General features: G+C 34.1%; 3 protein-coding genes across 3 annotated transcripts; 2 read left to right on the plus strand and 1 right to left on the minus strand.

The window, feature by feature from the left end:
- The first annotated feature begins 872 nt into the window (after window positions 1-872).
- Window positions 873-3,338, plus strand: LOC133796423 (glycerol kinase). Its single transcript, XM_062233921.1, has 4 exons — window positions 873-1,124; window positions 1,202-1,423; window positions 1,565-2,531; window positions 2,954-3,338. Exons 1-4 carry the CDS (start codon window positions 1,000-1,002, stop codon window positions 3,197-3,199), a joined length of 1,560 nt encoding a protein of 519 aa, XP_062089905.1. The 5' UTR covers window positions 873-999; the 3' UTR covers window positions 3,200-3,338.
- A 6,860-nt stretch (window positions 3,339-10,198) lies between these two features.
- On the plus strand, window positions 10,199-10,971 carry LOC133796424 (VQ motif-containing protein 11). The gene has a single exon (XM_062233922.1). It carries the CDS (start codon window positions 10,278-10,280, stop codon window positions 10,878-10,880), a length of 603 nt encoding a protein of 200 aa, XP_062089906.1. The 5' UTR covers window positions 10,199-10,277; the 3' UTR covers window positions 10,881-10,971.
- Window positions 10,972-11,635: 664 nt separating this feature from the next.
- LOC133796425 (protein REDUCED CHLOROPLAST COVERAGE 3) lies at window positions 11,636-21,305 on the minus strand. Its single transcript, XM_062233923.1, has 23 exons — window positions 20,724-21,305; window positions 20,534-20,595; window positions 20,294-20,386; window positions 20,131-20,203; window positions 18,485-18,781; window positions 18,343-18,401; window positions 17,728-17,859; window positions 17,568-17,609; window positions 16,955-17,470; window positions 16,681-16,835; window positions 16,036-16,501; window positions 15,876-15,938; window positions 15,683-15,784; window positions 15,288-15,605; window positions 15,114-15,206; window positions 14,922-15,023; window positions 14,737-14,841; window positions 14,491-14,624; window positions 14,147-14,330; window positions 13,928-14,059; window positions 13,715-13,827; window positions 13,544-13,625; window positions 11,636-13,457 (listed from the first exon to the last, which is right to left on the minus strand). Exons 1-23 carry the CDS (start codon window positions 20,791-20,793, stop codon window positions 11,826-11,828), a joined length of 5,025 nt encoding a protein of 1,674 aa, XP_062089907.1. The 5' UTR covers window positions 20,794-21,305; the 3' UTR covers window positions 11,636-11,825.
- Between the last annotated feature and the right edge of the window lie 815 nt (window positions 21,306-22,120).

The following is a 22,120-nucleotide window of genomic DNA, read 5'->3' on the forward strand; positions in this document are numbered from 1 at the left end:
GACACAAACTAGAGGAAATATTAATATTATTTTAAACTCTCAAGTGGATATAAGCAAAATTGTTGAACCACACAAATTTCTAATTTTTTTCCCACCTTATTTTGCAATTTTTTTTGAAGTTTTTTGTTACATATTTTGAGTGTTGGTATTATTTGTATTGTTACCAAAATCTTCCAACAACAATATTCTTAACAGTTTATTTAATTTTTTTCTAAAAAACAAATCTCAACTATCAAAATGTATATCTATCTACATTTGTAAAACGAACGCAACTTCATCTCGGAACTAATTTTGTTACAGTGTTAAAATCCTCTCATAAGGAATAGTAATCATGATTAACCGTGACAAAGTGAATTGATTATTTTTAATGAAAATAACATTACTTAGTACCCTAAATTCTTGGAATATTTCCTTGTAAAAAAAGCGAACATTTCTTTGTATACTACTGACGTACTTTGGTCCGTGAAGTCCAATAACGTAATTGTATACAATAGTCAATACTACTAACGTACTTTGGTGTGGTCCGTGAAGTCGCACGAGCAAACCATTAAGTCAAACCAAATCCACCAATAAACAAACGCCACGTTTACAAATGACGCGGCTGCCACGTGGCATTTCACCCGTTTAGAAAACCAAAAAGTACGGAGACATGACGTCACTGTTACTCTTAGACCCGAATACTAATTTGTCCATTCTTTCTATAACTAATGGCACCAAATGAAAACAGTTTAAATTGTTTTTTATTTAATGATTTAGACGGATAATACGACGATGCGTTTTGATAATTAGGTAATTATTATTACCAGATAATGATTAATTAATAACTCTCCATTTCAAAGACCTTGAAAAAGTCTTCGTTTGGTTTTGCCATTTTAGTATTGGCTTCGTTCTCATCTCCTAAACCAATTTTTCCAATATAAAATCCTCTGTTTTCCTCTGCTTTTCATATCTTAACAAATCTCAAACAAAGAGAAAAAAAGAGAGAAAAGGAAAGCAGAGATGTCGAGTTACGTTGGGTCACTTGATCAGGGAACCACCAGTACGAGGTTCATAATCTACGACAAACTCGCTCGCCCTGTCGGATCTCACCAGGTCGAGTTCACTCAGTATTATCCTCATGCCGGGTAATTATAGTTCAAATACATCTCACTTTTTTTTTTGCTTATTATTATTATTGATTTTTTTTTGGGGATTTGGGTAGATGGGTCGAGCACGATCCAATGGAGATTTTGGAGAGTGCGAGAGTTTGTATTGCGAAAGCTGTGGACAAGGCCAAGGAGGATGGTCACGACGTTAGCAATGGTCTCAAGGCAATTGGGTTGACCAACCAGAGGGAGACCACTCTCGTTTGGAGCAAATCCACAGGTGCTCCTCTCCACCATGCCATTGTTTGGATGGACGTCCGTACAAGCTCCATTTGCAGGTATTCATTATCTCTCTATCTCTTTCTTGGTTTTGACGAAAAGCTTGTAATCTGGATTGAATTATGCACTGGCTTGTTGTGATTCTGAAATCGGTAATCATAGTTTATCTCCAATTTGATTTTGTAAATTTTATTTGTCAGAAAATTGGAAAATGAATTGTCTGGTGGAAGGACTCATTTCGTTGAAACATGTGGTTTGCCCATAAGCACATATTTCAGTGCTGTGAAGTTGCTTTGGTTGATTGAAAATGTTGAGTCTGTTAAGAAAGCTGTGGAGAATGGAGACGCTCTCTTTGGAACCATAGATTCATGGCTTATCTGGAATTTGACTGGTGGAGTCAATGGAGGTGTACACGTGACCGATGTCTCAAATGCTTCTAGGACCATGCTCATGAACCTCAAAACTCTCCAATGGGACAAGCCCACATTGGAAACTCTGGGAATCCCAGCTGGGATTTTGCCTAAGATTGTTAGTAACTCCGAGGTCATTGGCAACATCGCAGACAACTGGGGTATCACTGGTGTCCCAATATCAGGATGTTTGGGTGACCAACATGCTGCCATGTTGGGTCAAGCTTGTAGAAAAGGAGAAGCTAAAAGTACTTATGGAACTGGTGCTTTCATTCTTCTCAACACTGGTGAAGAGGTAATCCACTCAAAGAATGGCCTTTTGAGCACTTTGGCATACAAGCTAGGCCCTAACTCTACAGCTAATTATGCTCTTGAGGGCTCCATTGCGATCGCTGGAGCTGCAGTTCAGTGGCTGAGAGATAGCCTTGGAGTTATTAGTAGTGCTAGTGAGATTGAGGCTTTGGCGTCAAATGTTGAGTCCACTGGAGGTGTCTACTTTGTGCCAGCTTTTAATGGGTTGTTTGCTCCATGGTGGAGAGACGACGCTCGCGGGGTTTGCATTGGAATTACAAGGTTTACCACCAAGGCTCACATTGCTAGAGCCGTGCTTGAGAGTATGTGCTTTCAAGTGAGAGATGTATTGCAGTCAATGCATAAGGATGCTGGGGAAAAGGGCGAGACCAAGAATGAGAAAGGAGAGTTTCTGCTTAGAGTTGATGGAGGTGCTGCTGTTAACAATCTTCTGATGCAGATTCAGGTTTGGCTCATTGACCTTTTTCATTGCTTTTTTTATTTTATTGAGTATTTTGGGTCTGTTTTAGGAAGTGGAACTGGACTCGTTCTAATAATATTTAGAATAAAGGAACAAAACAGTACTAATCAGTACATTTTTAGTATAGGTAAACTTGTTTTAAATGTTGCAAAATGGCTAAGATTTATGGTGTTACTACAGGAACAGATAGATCTGTTGTCTTTATTCAAATTTAAAGTAATAAAGCCTATTGTGACTAATGACTTTTGAAATTGGGACCCCTTTTTAATTACTCTATTTGTTGGCTCTCTAGTCTGTTATAAATGCAGTATCTTTTGGATAATGTTTTTGTTTTTATCAACAAAATCTTTGGATTCACTGTAACAAAATCAGGATTAAGAAATTTTGTTTTATTGTTGGATTTGTAGGCTGACTTGTTGGGGAGCCCTGTAGTGAGACCCGCTGACATAGAGACCACAGCACTGGGTGCAGCCTATGCAGCTGGATTAGCTGTTGGGGTTTGGAGTGAAGAGGAAATCTTTGGTTCCGGAGAAAAGTCCAAGACTGACACCACTTTCAATCCCAAATTAGACGGAGAAATCAGGAAGAAGAAGGTGGAGTCTTGGTGTAAAGCTGTTACAAGGACCTTTGACTTGGCTGATCTCTCTCTTTAAAACCTTTTTCTGTTTATTGATTCTCTGTTGTTTTATAACTTCTATGCTATTCTTGGTTACAAGTGCTCTTAATGATAGACACACACATTGACTTGTACCTTTGATTTATAAATATTAAATAAATGCCCTTTTCATGCTACACTTAGATGTTGTTAATGATATATCTTTTCATTGCAGCCTTCTCTTCTTGTACGACATATTTCAGCTGTCGTTTTTGTCCGAGAGCATCAATGTGTATTTATATGATACGATATTGATAGACACTCAAATTTGTATATGTTAGCAAATAAAGCTCTCCAGAAATGAATTTTTATATGATATTGCTTGCTGGGCTTATTGTTAAGACATGGCCTTTTCATTCTTCCTTTTCACAAGTCCAATAGCTCTTCTTGGGCCATATGAGAAATAAGTACTCCTTTTTTTTGTGGTATGGACTATATTTTAAGATAGTGATTATTGTAACATTTTAAATGTCATAATAATAATAATAAGAGATTTTTACATAAAATATTAATTTTTGCTAAAAAATTATGTTTTTATGGTCAAATAATATTTTTTTTTTAATTTTACATTTTTAAGAATTTTTTTTTACATTTTTACCATTTTTTTTTATTTTCAAGTTGTTTTTAGGTTTCTTTTTATGTTTATTTGTTCTGATATATATATTATTTTTGTTATTTTTAGTTTTTTTTGTTGGTCGAGTTATTTTTAAGTTGCTTTTTAACTGTTTTTTTTAACAACAGTATTTTTGTAATTAAAAAACTTTGAAAATCTTATTTTTTAAAACTTAAGTGTGTATTTTTTAAGAAAAAAAAATAAAAACAGTAAAAATGTTTTAAAAAACAAAAAAAAAAAGTGTATTTAAACAAAAATCTTAATAATAATAATAATAAAAAATGAATACTTCCATGTCAGATGTTGAATGGGGTATTAGATTATCAGGTTCTTGGTCCCCTTGATATGGTTTTTAAGTAGCGGATTTTTGTCCATTAAAAAATGCTTATTATTAATAAATTTTTTTATGTTTTTTATAACTTTTATACTGTTCTGAAAGGTTTTTTTTTCTTTTCAAAAATACAATTTTTTTATTACAAAAATAGGATTCCTAATTAATATCCCACATATACATAAAAATGTAATAAATAAACGTAAATTTTTTTTGTTTTTTTGTTTTGTACACTTGTATGATATATTGTGTTTTATGTACTTAACTTACGATTTAATAGACTCTGGTTTTTTTTATTTAGTTTTTTTTGTTGTAAATTTATTTATATACTCGGTATATTGTTTTATATATTTAGATTAAGATTTAATATACACTGACTTTATTTAATTTAGTTTATTTTTATTGGATTGATTTGAAATAAACAAAATGCATCTCCTCACATGACAAAATCGAGTCCCTATATTTTTAAGAGCATTTATAAAAAAAATATGACTTTTATGTTGTTACTGTGCAAAAATATGAGAATTGTACTTTTCTTAATTTGTATGAGAAAATTTATTAAAAAAAAAATTAAAGTGTGAGAAACATAATTACTAACTAACTAAAACATGGAAACTAAATTTAAAACCAAAGTACATCAGCCAAACAAATGTATTATTGTAGCATTCAATTATTCTCTCTCTCAAACCTCAGCCACATAAACCATTTATCTCTCCAAACCCAACCGCACAATTCTCTCTTTCTCTCATATCTCTCTTTCTCTCATATCTCTCTTATCTATCCTTTTGCCCAAGCCGCCACCTCACTTGTCTTCTACTTGCCTGCCTCACCATCTTCACATCATCTCCGGACACCCACCCTCACCACCTACGATTCACCTTAGGTGCGCATCTTCGTGAAACCCATCCCAAAATACCAGCCCAGCTTCAACCGTTCGGGACCCTAGCTTCGCCTGAGCCCCATCTGTCTGAGACCCCAGCTCCGTTTGAGAGCCCCATCTGAGCGTGGGCCCAAGCGTGACACCACCATCTCCACGACGAACCACCTCCAGCTCTGGGCAGGGTGTCGATGCGCGCTCGCGTGCAGGGGATAAGGGGCTTTGGCGGTGGTCGGAGGTGAGGGAGAAAGGTGGTTCGTGGTTGGAGTTGATGCAGGGAGGTGGCCTAGACACGAACCTAGGCAGCAGAAAGGCAGGTGACAACTAGGGTTCTTGGTGAGAGAAGAAAAGAAGATGAGAGAGAGAGAGAGAGAGAGAAAGAAAGGGGGTGGATTTGATTTGTTTTTTCTATCTTTAGGTATGTGGTAACTGGTTACATTCCCGTTCTTTATGTGTATATATTTATGGGGTAACTAGTTACCTTCCCGTTCTTTGTGTGTATATTTTTAGGGGTAGTTGGTTACCTTCCTGTTCTTTGTGTGTATATTTCTGGGGGTAATTGATTACCTTCACATTCTGATGTGTGTATATATTTTTGGGTTCTTTATGGTAATTGGTTACCTATATTACTAAAATAATAGTTACTTTTTTTTAATGAAGTGTTCTTTATCTTTTTCCTTCAAATTTGATGTTTTTTTTCATATTTAATATGAGTAACCGTCACCCCTCTTATTGTCACTGGTTACCCCTTTTATGGCAGAAGATTACTCCTCTCAGGGTAACTGGTTATCCCTCTTGGTACATGTTATTTAACCTAGCTCTATGATTTTCTTTTACATAATTGTCAAATATTAATCAAGTAACTGATTACCTTACACATGATTTGAAAAAAGAAACGTACAATCTAAAAAAAAGAAAAAAAAATGTTTATAATAAATAAATAATAATAATAAACACAATTCATATTAAAAAAAAAAAAGAAAAAAAATTGCAAAACAACCAAAGAAAAAATTAATTTAAAATTAGCTGTATAAAAAACAAATTAGCTAAAAAAAATAATAATCAAATTTCAAGCATACCCTTCCAAATTAATAAAACTTGATTAAGAGTAAAACTATGACATAAACCAAATTTGATACAAAAATAAAGAAAAATAATCACATAAAAGTGAAAATTCTTAAAAAAAAATCATAGAATAACTTACTCTATTAAAAATCTCAGATAAAATGTAATTTCCTCAATTTCAATCTTTCTCTTTTTTATTTGTGGTTCCTTCTAACCTTTAATTATGTTTCTCTTTTTTCACGTAACAATTTAGTTTCTTTGCTCAAATTGTCTTCGGTTTATATTTGGTCTTACCTACTACTTTTATTATTTCGTTACATATCATATCAAATAATTCCTTTAGGGCTTGTTTGGAATGTAGGACTGGACTGAATTATTAGTTAGGTTTGGACTGTATTGGACTAGACTAAATTATCTTAGTACTACATTGTGTTTGGTGTAGTGCAAGACTAAATAAAAAATAAAATAATTTTTTAATAAATTTATAATTTTATTAAAATAAGTAGTATAAAATATTTAATAAAATAAATAAATTAAATAATTTTCAATAAACAGAATAATTCATAAAATTAAATACTATTTAAGAAAAATGTTAATAGTATATATAATTTAAAATTTAAAATTTCGATTTAAATGTTATAAAAAAACAATTATAATAAATAAGATTTTTTTTTAAATATTTCAAAATAACGGTAGATAAAATTATTATTATTAATTTTTTTAAAACAAAAATTATTATTATTAAGATTATCTTTTTGATCATTTATTATATATATTAAAAAAAACTAGTTGTAAACAAAATAATTCTATGGTGTGGGACTAAACTATCCTACTAAAAAGATGGGTTAATATAATCCCTCGTACAAGGGACTAAGGGAAAGGGTAGGACAAGGGACTAAGGGAAAGTATATGACATAATTATCCTGTTCAACATTACCTCAGAAATTGTACAAACATAGGATTAGACAAATTTGTCCAATTCCTTGGTCTAGACCAACGGTCCAAATGGGCCCTTAGAGTTAATTATTTTTTAGCTTTCATTACAAGATAAGATATTCCTTCTCCAAGTAAAAATCTTACTTCGATATATACACTTTTTGCTGATCACTAAACACCTCGGTATACCCTAAAGCCTAAATATCTACTCTATCATATGGTTAGTAATTAATACCATAATCAATTTAATTAATGTCTCTTTCTCACGTTCCATGTTACTTGACTATATTTCCCTCCAACAACTATTCATTAAAGTTCACAAAATATCACTTTTCTTCATTGCTCTTCGAAGAAAAAAATAATGAAAATCCACAAAATTTCCTTCGAGGGAAAAACAAAAAAGTCAACAATTAATCCTTCACGAATGGATTCAAATCTTTTTTGTTTTGCCTCTTTCTAATAAAATCATTCTAGAAGGGGTTAAAATGTCATTTGAGTCTAAAGAAACTCATATAGAGGCAATTTCCCACACTTTTTCAAGAAAATATGAGATAAAATCCTCTTTGGCTCATCAACTTTTCCACTTGGTTTTTTACTTAAAAATCATTTAAAAGGAGAAAAAATTTCAAGTACAATAAGTAAACTTTGTTGGCTTATTCTTAAAAGTCAAGCTTTCATTTTCAACAATCCCTCTAAGTTTCAGACAACTATGATGTTTTTTCATCTATTAGTAAAGACCCATAACTAATAACTTGTCCCCATGACTCTAAAAAAAGTAGTCATCCACTAAGGGACTTGTTGAAACCTCACAATCTCATCTCATCTCATCTCATCTATTGAGTACATTAATAAATAATTAATGTTGTAAACATGCAAGAACTTTAATTAATTAAGTGGGTTAGTTTGGTAGTTTAAAACATAATAAATTAATCTTAGTTTGTTAAAGCTCAACCCTAGTTAGTTAAAGCTCAACTCAGCTTTTGGTAATGATATTGTTCTCCACATAAAACAGTGACATGATTGAGTGTTCCCTTGGCATCTTCCATTGCTTTCAAGGTATCCAAAACACTTAACACATGACATTCTTGTAAGTTATCTTTTTTGACTATTCCAAATTTAAAATATTTTTTTTAAAAAAAGGTATACAAAAAATTGTTGGATGCTGAGAATGATGACATAAGAGTGGACCATTCTTTACTCTCAACCATCAAATGGTGATCACTTTGTACAAGTTAGGCATGTGATTGGTGAGTGCTTAATGACTTAGGTTAAGAGGCTGACTCCTTATATTATTCTTAGTGGAGAAAACTCTCTAAGGGGAATTTTAGGCTACAAAAGACAGCATATATTATTCTTGTTTAAAATAAATAAAAAACTTTTGGTTTGGGCATCAGTACTGAATTTAGTAAAAAGTAAAAGCAATATATATAATGCACCTTTCCTAACTCTTGAAATATTAGATGGGCAACTGTTATTCTTCTTAGTCTTATTTTTTAACCCTTTTGCACTATCTATTTGTATTTTCTTTTCTCTTCTTTCTCCACCCTTTTTACAAATATAATAGAATTTAATGATGAAAGAAAAGTTACACCTTTGACATGTATGCATTAGTAATAAAAGCTTCTTACAAGTCAAAGTCTTATATTCATGATGTAGAGGTGTATTTTGGCTTTGTTAGGCAATTCACTATAGATTTCTGTATCTATAATTGGAAAAGAGAAAGAAGATATAGTAAAGGTCAAATTTTTACTAAGCTTCTCCACTAGGCAAGAAGTGAAGGAAAAATTCTATATGCCACCAAAACTAGATTAGGTTAGGCATTGATTTTTGGTATCATATGGTGTAAAATAATAATCATAAATCAAAATTAGTGTGTCAATTTGAAGAAAATAGATTGAGTAAGACTTAGTTACCCTTTTGGCTTTTATTTCGTGAAAGAGAAATTGGTAGAAGGGAGGGAAAGATGGTGGAAATAGCAAAGAAAGAGTACCAAAAAGTAAAAGGAAAAAAAGGGCTGAAAATGGGGGTACGAGGGCATAACTAAAGAACACAAGAAGTAATTTACTCACACAAAATGTCAAAAAGGAGAGAGAGAGAGAGTAACCAAATAATACAAGAAGTAATTTACTTACACAAAATGTCAAAAAGGAGAGAGAAACAAAACCAACACATTAAAGCAATCCAAAACTCCTCAAAAAGAAAGAAAGAAAAAAAGAAAAAGAAGAGTAAAGCAAACAAACTAGTGTACAAAGCAAAGCAAGAAGCAGCCAAAAAGTGCATTATTTCAGCTCAAGAGAGAGACTGTGCAAGCAAACACTGTAACACTGAACACTTTCTTTAGCTAATGTCAAAGTGCAATCCCTTCACGCAAACAAACAAAACAAAAGAAAAAAAAACAATAAAAAGAATAAATGTGAGAGAGGAGTCTGACCAAAACAGACTATAGTCAGTATAATAGGACAGTGTCTCGTTTCTTGTTTCAATAACCCCTCATCGCATCGCATGACTCATCATTCATTGCCGTAGTAGCATGTATTAGTCATTGCCAGCCAGCCAGCCCATCTATCAATCTATCTCTATTCTATTCTTTACCTCAAATCTTCTTCATTTACCAATCATCACTACTCTTTTCTTTCTTTTTTTTTTCTTTCGAATTTTCAATCCCATTTTTCATCATTATTTACCCTTGGGTAAAACTCTCCTTTTCCACTCCCACTAATTATTACATAACCAAAAATCACCCGTGACTTTAGAGAAACAAGTAACAACTAATGACTCATAATTTTGGATATGATTTGTAATTGTGAGTATCTCTAATCTTTACTTTTATAAAATAAATTGTAAAATTAATTAAGTTGAGAGAATAAAGGAAAGAGACAATGTTTGACTATTATGTTAAAATTTTAACGCGTAAAGTTTTGAGAATCAAATGAACAAAGCAAGTGTGTTTGAAACGGCACTCATCAATTTCTATCACCTTTCCCTCTCTCTTTATTTTATTTATTTATTTACTTTACTCTCTTCCGCCGTATATCTGACAAGTCCACACCCACACACATGACTCAATAAAGTACCAAAACACTCCAAGAAAACTCATATAAATATCAATAATAATAATTTATTATTTTTTTAAAAAATAAATGCATAATCCATAATTGCAACAATAAAAAGGTCTCATTTCCCGCTTATGTTGTGGTTCCTCTCTCATTACCTCAGTTCAGTTCTCTCTCTCTGTTATTATCATCTTCATCAACATGAACTCGCCCACATATGGATCCGACCCGGTTTCACCCAACACCACCTTCGTCCAAGCCGATCCATCAACGTTCCGAGCGGTGGTTCAAAAGCTAACCGGAGCTCCAGACGACCCATCGGCTCAAAAACTCCCACTCAGCCTCCCTTCCCGTTTCACCAACCCCAAACCCGCAGTCCCGTCCGATATGGGGCCCCGAAGACCCGCTTTCAAGCTCCACGAACGGAGACAGACCACTAAGAAGCTAGAGCTCAACCTCACCTCCACCACCACCACCGGCGTTTCGCTTTCACCCTCTTCTTGTTATACTGGCTCTTTGGGCCGACACAGAAGTGGGGCCCTTTCTGGGCTCGGCGGCGATCATATGGTGATGGTTTCGCCGGTTTCTCCTTTTGAATTCTTGGCGCGTGGGAGTCCGAGAACGCCGGTTTCGCCGTCGTGCATGGAGGAGGAGGAGGAGGAGAGAGCGATCTCCGGAAAAGGGTTTTATTTACACCGGAGCCCGTTGAGTACGCCGAGAGGATCCGACCCCCCTGAGCTCTTGACTTTGTTTCCTCTCTCTTCTCCTAGAGATAATCACACTAATTCATCTTCTACTTCTTAGTTAGATTACTCTCTAAACAATTGTTAATTTTTTTTAATTATCTATTTTAATTTAATTTTATAATGTGAATGAATTAATGCCAGTTGGGTTAGAGATTTTTCTTTTTTTTTATTTACTTTTTATTATTCATAGTTGGGCATTTCACTTTACTTATGAAAGATATGAAAAGGGTGAAAATGCTTTTTTTTTTTTTAATTATGTAAATGGGTGTTTTTGAAAAAATATATATTTACTAATAGAAAGTTGTTGTCGTTTTGGGAAACTACACAAACAAAAGAGGTGTTATTGAAGGACTGTTATATCACCAAGTTTTTTTTTTAATAAGTTATATTACCAAGTTTAAGCTATATGTTTATTCTAAAAAAAAAAGTTTAAGCTATATGTTGTTACATTGATATAAAAAGCCAACTTTATATTTATAGCTCATTAATTTTATCAATGACAGTAATTAATTTGTGGAAAACTGATTTTCATTTATTTATTTCAATAGTATGTACATACGTACACATAACTTAAGTCTAAACTAACTTCTACATTCAATCCTATAAACAAGGAATACCAAATTAACATACATATTCAAATAAATTCAAAATACAAAGACTAGATTTCATAAAAATAGATAGGTAGATTACACTAGAATCGGTCATCTGCCAATAAGATATTCCATCAAAAAAAGAGTATACAAGAGCAGAGAAAGAGAATTACTCATGGAAAATCATAGCATTTTATTATAAAAAAAAAGTCTCCAAACAAAATAAAAGAAGATGAAGACCAAATTTATTATGACCCAAACCAAATCAATGGAATGCAAAAGACTGGAGACTTGAAAATTCCTCTATTGTCAGACTTTTTACATTGTCAAAAAGTGAGAACTTACATGCCGAAAGCTTTATTGGTAAAAAAAAGAAGAGAAAAAACTCTCATTACTCGCTATTATCTATATTTTCAACGAACAGAAGCACATATCGATGTTTGATTGTACAAACCATTCACCCCATTTGGGAACTGTTGCTTGTTTTTCCTTCTCTTTGTCACTACTATAAATCCTTCACCATCCCCGTTTTTCTTACTTACATCAACTACTTTCTGAGCCTCAGAAGAATCACTTGATTCATAAATCATGTCGTTTGACTTCTTCTCTTCATTTCCATACTGAATCTTTATAATGGCACTGTCGTTTTCTATGGCATCTGAGTGCTGCTGAAATTTTTTCTTCCCACTGTTTCCAGACTCACCTGGAGAGTCCATATTATGTTGGACAGACTTCACAATGAAGCTAAGCAGAATCTGCCTGGCAAGCTCTGACTTTTCAGACTCAGAGATTGTCTTCTTACCACTCTCTTTAGTAGTATCACCATTGGATTTCACAGCCTCTTGCACAGTAATTTCTAATGAATCTGAATCAGTTGGGACCCCTCCATTTGCAATAACAGGGTCAATTTGCCATGATGTCCTTCTGGGAACAAACTCAGGTGCATTAGGGTTCATGATTCTTTGAGGCCCTGATCCATTTCTTTCCAATGTGGGATTTGGAAACTTAAGAAAATCTCTTCTCATGTGGAAAGAATAGTTGGTTCTGTAATACAATGGTGACCTCGGTCCGCAAGGAACTCTAGCAGCCACAGGGGAAACTACCGGCTCTGCAAGCATTTCTTGACTGGCTCTCACGTCATAAACACTTGTGGCAGCTACTGAACTTAAAGGGTGAGACATGGTTATTGGTCCTGGCTTGAATGGCTCTGCTGATGCAGAAAGTTTGCTTCCATTTTTATCTTTAGATTTTTCATCTTCAAGTTCTTGTCCAGTATTATCCCTATGAGTCTCACTCGCAATAGTTTCTTCTGCTTCACTCTTTGTGATTTCTTCAACTACAGAGTTGCTTTTACTTTCTTCAATCTGTGGCGTCTCTGGTGGAAGAACACTAGGTGTTTTGATTTCTGGTTTCTCAACAATCATCTCTTCTTCTTTATCAAGTACTGGCTTTAGAACCGTGCCAGGTGGTGCCAAAGCTACTTCCTTATAAGATAGAGATTTTGAAGCCATGGTACTATGAGTGGTTGGTGAGGGGGAAACTTTAGAAACAGAAGCTCTTACCTGCTGTTTAACTGAGTCATCCCCAGTAAAACTCAAGCTACGAACCCTAGTCTGTTTCTGTGAAGGAAACTCAGTAGGAATAGTAGGCTTGGGAGTCAAATTCTGTGACGGTGAATTGATGACCCTCCCATTTCTATTTTCTCTAGAGTTTGAATGTTCATTCTGTAACTTAAGCTTTGAAAGAACTGGTTTTTTACGTCCAAACTTTCGACCGGTAGAAGTGTTCCCTGAACGGCTCTTTGAACTTGCTTCTTGCCACCCTTCATCTGAAGTTGTTTCTTCCACAACTTCGCTAGTCACTGTCAACCCGTATCTAGAAGTATCTTCATTTTCTTCTTGTTCTTGAGGAGGAGGCGTGCTAACTGAGCTTACTTTTATATCATCCTCTCTCTCTAGGCTATTATCCACTACATCATTTGGTGTGTCATCGTTTGCTATTGGCACTTGAAGTTCTTCGCTGACTTTATCACCAACCTGCAGTACCTGAAAATTTATAGAAGACCAGAACTGAATCATACCTCATACCAAACTTTAACAAATAAATTGTGTTCTCAGGTGAAGCAATGTACCTTTGCTCTTCTTTGCCTCTTCTGTGCGTCACTTCCTTTAGAATCTTGATCAGGACTTATGTAATCCAGCAGATCTGATACACTGCAAAAATAGGTTAAAAGGTTAAGGTTTCAGGGCAAGTTAAGAATTACTTGGAAAGCAAGTTAATATGGGAATACCATATTTACTACCTAAGATGACCCTTGCTTGCAATTAAGGCATCTGGCTTTGGGGTTCCATTTCTAGCTGCCTCTTGTTGCTCTAAAGCTTTCGATTCAAAATACTCAAGCCACGCAGCTGCATCCTGCAAAAACAACAAAATAAAGGGTCAAAACATTACTACTTTGGATTAAAAAACACAATAAAACAACTGAATAGATAATAGTACAGAGACATTGAACTACCTGAGTACGAAGATCTTCAGGCCCAAGTTTGGCTTGAAGTATTTTAAGTGTAGTTTGCTCATGTTGGACACTGAGGGAATATGCTTCCATCAATGAAAGAGCTATAGCTATGGCATGATAACTAGCTGCAGTCTGCAAGGTGAAAACAAAAAGTAAGATATAAATATTTAGAGAACCAATAAAACTTGGATTTTGAGAGAGAGGAAGAGAGAGAAATACCTGTATGTGGTCTGCTCCTAATAGTCTTTGGTTGCACTTGAGAGCTTCATGGAGGTATCTCAGAGCAACATGAACGTTCCCCATGCCCTCTTCCATCATAGCCACATTAATGTATGTTGCTGCAGTGTTTGGGTGAGATAGTCCACATGTGAAATGGAGGAGGAATAAAGCTCGATTCACATACCTACAAATAATGCACAGTTTAATCAAGAGAATAAAGGAAAAAGGTAATACAACTAAAACAATGTACGTGAGTTATGCTACCAAAACATGAGAAAGAAAATGGTTGAGAAAACTAAAATATAAGAAGATAAAGAACTAGACAACTAGATATTCCTACTTACTTCAAAGCCAATTCAATATGTTGAAGGCGATAATAGAAAACTGAAAGATCCCCATAGCTTTTCATTGTATCTGGGTGGTCTAGTCCAAGTTCCCTCTCATTAATATCTAAAGCCTTTTGCTGATATACAGTTGCCTGAATGGTAAAACAAAAGGAGAAAAAGCACATCAAACAATAGTAATCAGAAAAGAGCTATCGTCTTTGTTGAGAACCACTGGTATTGTACTAGACCACTATTGTATGTTACCTGATTAAAATCCCCAGTGTGGTAAAGAACCACTGCTAGCAGACTGTAAGCACTAGCAGTAGCACGATGATTGGGACCACAAACTGCTATCATCTTCGTCAGAGCCTTCAAAGTTAGAAGAGAGTAAAACAGTTAATTTCTGGGGTCAAAAATAGCTTCTATGTACAAGACAGTTGAGTTGGTACCTTTGTTCCATAATTAACAGCATCCTCAAGCTTTCCTTTATCGAGAGCAACTTTTGACGACTCTAGAAAATTTCGACCATCAGCTGAAGAGCATGCTACGTGCTGTTTATCAAATAACAAAGGGAAAAATAAATGGTTATATTATAATACAATCTAATCAAATTTAGCTCTATCAGAGAAACAAACTCTCACCTTACACACGGGAACCAAGCTAACAATGTCATATTTTCTGAAGGGGTTTGGGCTTTCCATGTCATATTCCCTAGGGACCAACTCCAACCCAGCCTGGGAAAATATTGCACATCTAAGATCATTACTATGTTCTCATTAAAACCTGTAATAACAGTAACAAATAAGATGATTTACCTTATGGCAAAGACCTCGAAGAATCGAGTACTTCCTCAAGTAGGGAAGTTCTTCCTTTAGTTTCCAACCAAATTTTTTGGAAAGATATGCTTCCAACCACTGCAACTTGAGTGAATGATCATCATTCAGGTTTTGATCATTTTCTTGTGACTCGGAATGTCCAAGCAGAAAATTTAAAGAGGAGGCTATTGCTTCAGATAAGTCTGATTGGTTGTGAACAGAAGCAATAACTGCTTTAAGTACATGCTTGAATGCTCGAGTCACCATCTCATGAATGCAAAGTGACTGTATATGAGGAAGCTGGTCTGCAAGTTCCACCTGTTATATACTGTGGTGTTAAACAACAAACTTTTAAAAAAAATTGAACTTTTGAACGTAAATCTCAAGTTACTAACCACACGACCCAATGACCGCATCTGCAGTCCCCTCAAATGCATGAAGTCAGTCAGTGTACGACCATCAACTGGAGAAAGCTCAAGTGACCCGAAGTCTGTTACCTAATATAGTAAAAGATTAAGTTCATAAAACTTGCAGAGAGCATTATAAACTTATGTCAAGTAGAAAATCTCACTAATAACATAAGATTACCAGCTTTGGTAAAGCAACTTCATCATAATATTTGTGTGCCATCTTGATAAGTTCATCTATTGACTGTTGCAAGAAGCAAAGTGGAACGGTTAATTCATCTAAACATACAAGTAAAGATTTATTTTATAAAAAAAGTACAGTAACAAGAAGCTGCATAAACCTTTTGATGAAGATCAGTTCCAGATTCTTCCAGACGCAAGTAAGCACCCTCTGAAACTAGTTTCTTCAATGCTTCTTCACTGCTCAACTCCCCATTCATTACCTCTCCCGCTTCCAGACTGCTAGTGCAAGAATCAGAGTCTTCCTTATTAGTTGTGTCACTTGGTTTCTTATCTCTCTTCTTCAACAACTTAAACTGCTTTCCAAGACCTTTAACAGCTGGCTCAACCCCAGAACTTTTTGAATCGTTGTCCGTTTGATTTTCCTGCTTTTGTAGATGTTGCACCCAACAAGAACCTAATTCCCATCTAATAGGTCTTTCAGAAATTTCATGCTCTTCCTGTGATCTTTTCAAGCTCTCTTTGATTACAGTTCTAACCAGAGTCATGGAAATTTCTGAATTATCCAAATCAGACTGGCTACTTCCCAAAGATTCAGCTGTAGGTTTTTGAAGCAGAGCTCTCAGGCTGTAAATTATACGAAAACTCGAACATAAATGACTTTGAATAAGTGTTCCAATGCAACTGATATAAGTAGTGCGTTGTCATGAAATCTTTACCACTATTTTTTAATAGCTTTCCTGAGACTAACAATTGAAAACACACACACACATACAAAATGGATAACAAAGGGGCATAGTTTTAACCTGTTGATATTAAGAGCATTTGCTCCTCCGTCTGGTTGGTCATCAACTTCAATTTCTTGAGCCTCAAACCTCCTCTTATTCACATTACCAACAGCTTTAACTGTTGCACTGTATCCACAATGTCTGACAGTGACAATGCCCAAGGAAGAAGTATCCTGAAAAAAGTCCCAATCATAATGTATCATCACTATAGAAATAAAACTTCAAAGCTTCACACAATTTATTTGGACTTAAGCTATATCGAAAATCATAAATAGTGAGCACAAGTGCTTACATGAACTACTACGCTCTCATCTGCTGTTAGTCCCTTCAGTAAACTCCTCTGAGCAAACTCCTTGGCAGACAAACCAGATACTTCATCATTCACTTTCACTTGAAAATTTGAGCTCACTTCTGTTGTGTCACGTTTCACAGTAATGGACAAGTCCCCTATACGATTCTCATACACAATTGAAGACTCATTCGATCTCATATCGGATTCTAACAAATTGCGTATTGCTTCAGTAGCTTTCAAGATTGAGACATCGACAAATTTACTATGTAGCAGAAAGGTTTTGCGATCTCGGACCACCCTCTCATCCTCAGTCTTGCAAGGAAGTTTAGCCAATATGGCAAAATCAGTTGCCCATGGTTGATGATCATATTCACCATTTCTTCCCTGACCACCCCCATTTCCACCCCAATTATCATCTTCTGTTGGTAAGGCTTGGAAGGTTGATGATGGAGAGTCAGCAAATGATGGTGGAACAAGCCATGTGTTAGCTCGAAATCCATATGGAATATTACCAAACTGAAGTGAAACAAAAACACACAAACAGTTAATCTCCCAAAGCGAACAAAACTAGAATTAGACAAGTAAAACAAACTCATTTGTGCCAAATTGTCACCTTGTTATGTTCAACAAAAGCCTTCATCAAGGATTCATATGACTGCAATATGACCATCCATACCCCATTAATTAGTAGAGAAGAAAACAGATTCATATGTCCATAAAGAACCTAAGTAGAGTACACAAATGATATGATAATTTTGAATCAAAGTACACACGTTGAGAAAAGCTTGGCTAAGTTGTTGGAGAAGATCAACCAAAGAATGGCTTTGTAGGAATTGCTTTCCCACTGCATAAAACCCTTTGACTGATGCCACCACTTGTATCTGCTTACCGTTGCATATTTTAATCTGAAAATTCCATAACAGAAGTCAGTTCCTGTAAAGCCAAATCAATGATTATTTTGTTATTGGTAACAAATTATATAAGTGGGTCACGTGCAAATTCGAACACATTTAATACATTTATAAAACTATGATCACTTCACTGATTGTCAATTAGTTTTTAAATAAAACTCAATAAATCTTAACACATTATCAGAGCTAAAGATCTATTTCAAGATTGGCTATCAACTTATGCATGTCGTATATTTCTCTTAGGTAGAGAAAATGTGACAATTAACACGAACCACTCACTTATATAAAAACACTAACGGACCCTGTGTGTGTGTTTTTTTTTCTTCTTAATATTATATGTATATATTTTACATAGTTGATCTTACTATTTATGAATGCCAAATTGAAATTTGTATATATATTTTCTTCTTTAAATACATATTTAACAGATTTTCATCAAAAAAATAAATAAATTAAAGTGCAATAATATAAGATCACCTGAATTTGAAAATAGTCACCATCGCGCCTTTCTTCTATAGTCTCACATCTTCTCAAATCTACACAACAATATCTTTATTTATTAATTTATTTATTCAGACATTTTTTATTCAAAAATAAAAAAATAATGAAGAGAACTCACGCAGTATGGGAGGAGAGAGGTGAGAGAAAGAGAAGAAATCATAAAATTCGGAGAGCTTCGGCGTTGGGTGTATGGCTGCCATCCCATACCTCTCCGAGATCGCTGGAACCGACGGCTCCGAGGGTGGCGATCTAGGTGGGCCCGAGCTCTTGTTGTTGGGCCTACTGACGCTTTTTCTGGACTTCGAATCTGGGCTTGAAGGAGACCTCTTGGGCTTAGTGAACCTTGTGGTGCAGGCTACAAGGTCCAATAGCCGTCGAATATGGGCCACAGCTTGGGCTTCTTCCGTATAGTCCTCTATCAAAAAAAACAAAAAAACAAAACGAAACGAAGAAATTAGACTAAGTGCCCACTTTTAAATAATCATTTTAATTTTTACCCATTTATTAATCCTCTTACTTTTATACCCAAATTTATAATGAATATTCTCATTATACCATTTCTATACACAATAATACATTACAACAATACTTAGAACCATATACTCAAATAAGGATAATTTGGGAAGTCTCATGATAATAATAGGTAAAATTCAACTAAATATATTTAGTGTCTAATTTTAGTTAACTACTACTAAAAGTAGTAGTTTTCAACTTTTCCCAAAACAAAACAGTGGCATAGTTGTAATTCCGAAAGTTAAATGGAAAAGTATTAAAGCAGAAAAAGGCCAAACTGTGGTGATAATGGCTCAATGATTTCCAAGCGCGAAAAATCTATCTACTTTTCTTTGCCACAATCAAGGGGGACAAGAATTATTATTATTGTTATAATTTACCTAAAATAATAATAAAACGATTCACAATCAAATATATTTGCATTCAAATCGATTATTAAAGCCAACTAATAATATCATTTAAAATACATAAGAAAATATATCAGTGTCTATTTGTAGTGATTAAAAAAAATAAAACATCAAATCAATTTTAAAAATAGAAGGAAAAAAAAAGATTGTAGGTGGCACACGTGTGCCATAAATATGACGAGGCAGCACCAGCAGGCATATGTCATGAGATTCTAAAGAGGTATCTCTCTAAGCCTGTATGTACGGCACCGCTAACTACGAATAATATGGGGTCTGATGTGCTGTCTCACGCGCGGCGATTATAACAGTGTGAGAGAGTGTGCTTAAATGGCAACTACCACTAGTACCATTTTTTCCCCTATAAGTGAGAGCCCAAAAATACATATATATTTTTATTGCTGAGAAGAAGAACCATATAATATCCAATATTATTTCATTCAGCAATATGTAAATGGTTAAATTTATTATCGAAATTAAATGAGGTTGGACACCCTATAGAACTGAACATGTGTAATGTAATGTAAATTATGTACTATAATCTTCTTTACTTTAACGATTAAAATAAAGGAAATTGAAGGCATTTTTCATGTGTAAATAGTAAAATAATGAAGGGAGGAATCAAATTTCAAATCTTTGATCAAGTTACAAAAAAGGGTTTTGTCCTACTCCAAGATATGTCATTAATTGTTTAATATATAGATAATTAAAGTTCGTGTGTTTGATTTGTTGGATTTTTCTCATGAGAAACATTGATTTTGTTTAAAAATTGAATAGTATATTTTTTTTAACTTTATTAGGCATATTCCCAAAATAAAATAGAAATATACAAAGGAGCATCACCTACCTTCAACCAGTCTAATCAGACAGGGCTTGAGAGTAACAACTTCTACTTTGTCATTCAACTTATGGCCTTTAACCTGTAAATATTTGCTTTAATCAAATTTAATTGATACACAAACCAAGAAATTTGGAGTAAAAAAAATAGTTTTAAGCTAATAATTAATTACCTCATGAGAGAGGGAATAGTTGGTGAGGTGGCATGTCTCTACATTCACAGCCAATAGCCTTCTTACATCAAGTATCTTGTCAGTAGAGATACCCTTCACATAATTTCATGATGACCAACCAAAATATCTCAATATTTCTTCATTCATATTTATTAAAAAAATGTTTATTTTCCCAAATGAAATATTATTTAGTTTGTTGGGAAGAAGAATAAGAAAGAAAGTATATAATAGTAGTAGTACCTTAAGAACAACTTGATTGTCATAAGGGGTTATCACTGTAATGTCAAGGACAGTAGGAACAACTGACCCCAATACACAAAAAAGAAAAAAATTAGCATGAAAAATATAAATTAACTAACAATAATAAGTCTTAATTAATTCTATATATAGAAAAATCATTAGGAAGATGATGACATGAAAAGTTTCTAACCTTTTTCTTCTTTTTTCTTCTTATCTGCTTTTGATTTGCTGGTCTTACCTCTACCTGACCTTGGAGCCATTTTCTTCCACTTTTGATTCCCTCTTCTTGGAGTAAAGGGGGTTTTTCTTTTTTTGCTTTTTTTATTATTTAAAGAATATAAGGAATATGAATTATCTGAGGAATAATATGGGATAAAAGAAAAGGTGGGTATCCAAGAGAAGAGAGTAATACTTAATTTGCAGAGAGAATAAGATACTAAGCATAGAAGAAGTAGAAGTGAGGAGAGAAAGTGAATGAGAAAATCTTTGACGAAAGGAAAAATAGGCCCTCTCAAGAAGATAGGATAAGGGTGTGTTTGGGGGGTTGTTTGCCCTCTTTTTAGATTTGTGATCAATCCTGGCCTCTCCTTCTTGCTAAAACACCTTAGCTACCGATATGCCTTCTCTCCTCTCCTCTCCTCTCTCTCTCTTGTGAGTGAATACGACGTTATAAGAGCGCACAGAGGCCCCATGCACTGAGACAAAAAAAAAATGGTGGGGCAGAGTTGGTAGAAGGACCGTTAAATTTTTTGCCACGTGTCAGCTGATGGTGTGGCCGTTTCCTTTTTGTTTTTTCACATGTTTTAACTTGATTTTCCCACCACAAAGAAAGGAGAGATTGTGGAGGGGTTGATTTGGTTTGGCTTGGTCTGGGCTTTATTGATATTAAGGCTACAATATTAGGTTTTTATTATGGTTGTTACTTACTTTCATTTATGTTTTTTTCTTTCCAAGTTCTATGTTGTAACAAGCTAAAAGAAATTTAGGTAGTGAATTTGCTGTTGCGACCTAGTGTCTATGTTGCCATTAATTCTTTCTCTTCTTTAATTTGAGCATTAATTCAAACAGATTGTAAGCATTACCAAAAAACCAAGTCCGGGCCCAGTGACCACTAGAACTACTACTACGGACTCTCGCTCGGATCCAAATTAATACATTATTAAAATAATAAATAAAAAAATTAATACATTTCCATATTGAAAGAATTAAAAAATTTATTTTATTTCCTTAAGCTCAAAATAAGATTAAATTATATTAAAATTGAAAAAAACTTAACCTATAATTTTTTTTTAGTAAATTACAATATGTAACTTTTAACAATTATACTTTATTTCATACTTATTGCTTAGTTTGTGCGTAAGGGTATGTGTGAAAAAGATCATTTTATCATTAAATAAGTAATAAAGATATTCATGTAAATCTATTAAAATTATATATTTGATAATAATTAATTAATAAAAAGAGGTGAATTTTTTAAAAAAAAAATAGCCAGTTATCGTTATTATTTTGGAAGAAGGCAATTATAGTCTGGGGACCGATTTTAATAAGCATTTTAGTCTAAGGGATGATTTAAAAAAATATATATAT

Source organism: Humulus lupulus, chromosome 8 (genome assembly GCF_963169125.1).
Source record: "Humulus lupulus chromosome 8, drHumLupu1.1, whole genome shotgun sequence".
Classification (NCBI taxonomy): Eukaryota; Viridiplantae; Streptophyta; class Magnoliopsida; order Rosales; family Cannabaceae; genus Humulus; species Humulus lupulus.

Coding starts and splice junctions, on each gene's coding strand:
- LOC133796423 (XM_062233921.1), top strand. CDS start 1,000: ATGTCGAGTTACGTTGGGTCACTTGATCAGGGAACCACCAGTACGAGG. Junction 1,125..1,201: donor CAGTATTATCCTCATGCCGG/GTAATTATAGTT, acceptor GGATTTGGGTAG/ATGGGTCGAGCACGATCCAA. Junction 1,424..1,564: donor CGTACAAGCTCCATTTGCAG/GTATTCATTATC, acceptor TTTATTTGTCAG/AAAATTGGAAAATGAATTGT.
- LOC133796424 (XM_062233922.1), top strand. CDS start 10,278: ATGAACTCGCCCACATATGGATCCGACCCGGTTTCACCCAACACCACC.
- LOC133796425 (XM_062233923.1), bottom strand. CDS start 20,793: ATGGCTCCAAGGTCAGGTAGAGGTAAGACCAGCAAATCAAAAGCAGAT. Junction 14,842..14,921: donor CTGTTAATTATGGAACAAAG/GTACCAACTCAA, acceptor CTAACTTTGAAG/GCTCTGACGAAGATGATAGC. Junction 13,626..13,714: donor GCAAGCAAGGGTCATCTTAG/GTAGTAAATATG, acceptor CTATTTTTGCAG/TGTATCAGATCTGCTGGATT.